Source organism: Panthera pardus, unplaced genomic scaffold, assembly GCF_024362965.1.
Source record: "Panthera pardus isolate Hobbes unplaced genomic scaffold, ASM2436296v1 HiC_scaffold_24, whole genome shotgun sequence".
Classification (NCBI taxonomy): domain Eukaryota; kingdom Metazoa; phylum Chordata; class Mammalia; order Carnivora; family Felidae; genus Panthera; species Panthera pardus.
In genome coordinates, this window is record NW_026526810.1 from 65,428,004 (window position 1) to 65,431,472 (window position 3,469).

General features: G+C 42.6%; 1 gene segment (V, D, J or C); it reads left to right on the top strand.

Annotated features, from left to right (window-relative positions):
* The first annotated feature begins 1,506 nt into the window (after positions 1–1,506).
* Positions 1,507–2,160, top strand: LOC109255680 (T cell receptor delta variable 1-like). The segment is given in 2 exon segments: positions 1,507–1,658; positions 1,837–2,160. Coding segments are annotated over 2 exon segments (363 nt in total).
* The last annotated feature ends 1,309 nt before the right edge of the window (positions 2,161–3,469 follow it).

Below are 3,469 nucleotides of genomic sequence, written 5' to 3' on the forward strand. Positions count from 1 at the left end.
CATAGATTACAGAGGCCACGTCACAAAGGCTCAGGAGCCAGCCTGAAAAGATTTCTGCTGGTAAAGATGGGACAATTCCCACATCACTGAGACCATGAATCCAACCAACTAAAACACATCAAGTATGTTATAATCCATGAGTTCCGAAAAGAGTCCTCTTTGATTACTTTTGGGGATTTATCCTGGTTGCCTGGGATTTTCTTGGGACTATTTTGGTGTTTGTCCTGAGAAATGGCTCCATCTCAGGCAAGCAGGGATGGTTTGGTCACCCTTGAGGGGAATCAGCTCATTATCCTACAAACTGATAAATGAACGGAAAGTATCTTACACTTAACCTCAAAGTTAACCAATTATTTGACAAGAAAACATTATCTTCATAGAAATACTTCAGTTAATAGATGAAGTAGAGGGGCGCCTGGGTGGCTCAGTCAGTTAAGCATCCGATTTCGGCTCAGGTCATGATCTCAGGGTTCGTGGGTTTGAGCCCTGTGTCAGGCTCTGTGCTGACAGTTCAGAGCCTGTAGTCTGCTTCAGATTCTGTGTCTCCCTCTCTCTCTGCCCTTCCCTGCTCGTTCTCTGTCTCTCTCTGTCTCTTAAAAATAAGTAAACGTTAAAAAATAAATAAAATAAATAAATGAAGTAGAAATGATATAATTAGAATGTCATTATTTTGCAAATCTAGACATAGCTTATCAACTGTCACTAACAACACACATACACACACACACCCGAGAAGACAATCTGACATTACATGTCTCTGAGTAAAGTACACAACCACATGATGTCTGGGATTTGCTTTAATTGAACCAGAACTGGAAGAGGTATAGATGTTCAGGGTGATACTAGTGTAGATGAGCGAGATTGGCCAAGACTTGATAATTGTGCAACCTACACAATGAATACGCGCTCTTTTATTGCACTCTTCTCTCTGGTAGATGTTTGAGTTTTCCGTAATTAAAAGCTTTGAAATAGCAAGGTTAACATAAATATAAATTTTCAGAAATGCAAAGACTTATATTTACAATGCCCACCGATTGTTATTTAAAATAGTCCAAAAAGTAAACAATACAATGTCAAACAATGATGTTGAAACAAATTGCACTTACACAGCAGAGTAGTGTGAAGCTGTAAAAGTCACATTTTCACGTACAATTGAATGACATGGTGGCATATTCATACACATTATGTTCAACACAAAAAAGTTTTTTTAACTTGATCCCAATTCCACGAGAGTATGCATATTTGCATTAAAAATACTGAAAGAAATGCAACAAAATGTTAACAGCATTTACCCCTGGGTAATGAGATTATGATTGGATTTTATGTCTACTTCTCCCTTTTGGTTATGTCCACATTGGACAAATTTCATGATAAATCACACATGACATGTTGTCAATCAATTAGACAAGAGAGGCCTGGAGGAAGAGAGGCAGGAAGCAGACACAGACAGCAGGAAGTGTGACTAAACTTACGTATGCAGGAGGCCCGCTGCCAGCTTTATAGAAGCAAGACCACAGAGCCACCCAGCTCCAGGGACACTGCAAAGGGCCTGAAAGGTGGCAGGCAGAACAAGAGCCATTTCACCAGCAGGAAGGGCCCCAACATGCAGTCTGGACTGCCTGCTCTCTTGTGCACAGTGGTGGCCTTCATCCTCTTCGGTAAGGAGCCCACCACCCCTGCAGCCGGGGCCCAAGGGAGGAGGTTTGGGCAAAAAGTTAGAAGATAACTTGACTGTGCCTTTCTCCACTTTGTTTTCTGGGTGAAAACTGGGCTGTTTGTGACAGCTTTCTTGGGAGCAATGTCAACAACTAAGTTATTTTTTCTTCTTTTCTACAGGTTCCAGCAATACACAGAGTGTCACTCAAACTCCAGGTACAGTGAATAAACAAGAGGGAGAATCTGTGACCTTGCACTGTAGTTTCACACTCAGCTATACTTACTATGTGATGAGCTGGTTTCGACAGCTTCCCAATGGAAAGATGACTGAAATCATTAATCTTTATTCTACTAGCACAAACACCAAGAAAGGACGATATTCTGTATCTCACCAGAAAGGAAACAAAGCCCTAAGTCTCACCATCACAGGCTTGATGCCTACAGACTCAGGCGTCTATTTCTGTGCTGTTGGAGAAGCTGCACGGTGAGAGGAGTGACGGGGAGAGCCTTACAAAAACCCCCTGGGCTCAGCATGAAACAGCCACCTGCTCCAGGAGCTTAGGAGAAAACAACCCACAGAACAGGAAAAGGTAAACAGAAGGCAGGGTGGGTGGCATTGGTGGGTCTAGAGAGGAAGTTGATGAATGTTCTAGCAACAATCTTTCCACATCTGGTATCAAAAGAAGAGATGTGGTTACAAAATCCCAGTCTCACGAGTATTTTCATTGCATAATCCCATAACCAATCAGGATATGCATCTGTCTCTTCTGCTACCCAACATCCATCCCTCCTTGTCTGGTGACCACACCTGGATTTTCCCTGGATAACCAAGCCACGCATCCTCCTACCCCTGTTGAGGTTTAGATGGGCTGACCCCAGCCTTGGACTCCCTGACCAATTAACATAATTCATCTCTCTGACCACAATGATTGTTTCAAGAATGGGTACCTGCCCCAAGTCTACATCCCAAAACTTAATATGAAACTCTTGGGAATACGGCTGGGGATGGAAGAGGCTAGGATATAACCCTACAGCTGTTAGCAGCCCTCTTCCCACCACAAAGGAAGAGCATGATCCTGAAAAGAGAGAGAATGAAACCGAGATCCCTTAACATTGTTTGAGGTCTGGACTCTGCAGTGATTAGAGAGCTACTTGGGATTTTTCAGTTGTACACCCACACTGTCTTCACTTGTGTTCCTCCAGAAGATGATAAGGATTCAAGTACAAGTCGTTTAGTTGGGAGGTGATCCCAGGATGCAAAGCAAGGGCAGTGGGAACAATGACAAGGAAGGGAAGTCTGCCAGTGAAGGGCATGTGTGTTAATGCAATCCCTATCAAAATACCCCAGCATTTTTCACAGAGCTAGAACAATCAATTCTAAAATTTGTGTGGATCACAGAAGACCCCAAATAGCCAGGCAATCCTGAAAATAGAAAAGCAAAGTAGAGGCATCACTATTCTGGACTTCAAGGTATATTACAAAGCTATAGTCATCAGGACAGTATGGCACTGGCACAAAAACATAGATCAGTGGAACAGAATAAATAATCCAGAAATGAACCCACAACTATATGGTCAACTCCTGTGACAAAGCAGGAAAGAATGTCCAATGAAAAAAATAGTCTCTTCAACAAATGGTGTTGGGAAGACTGATGCAACCTGCAGAACGAAATTGGACCACTTTCTGGACCACACACAAAATAAATTCAAAACGGATGTAAGACCTAAATGTGAGATAGGAAACCATCAAAATCCAACAGGAGAATACAGGCAGAAACCTCTGTGACATCAGCTGTGGCAACCTCTTAGTGGA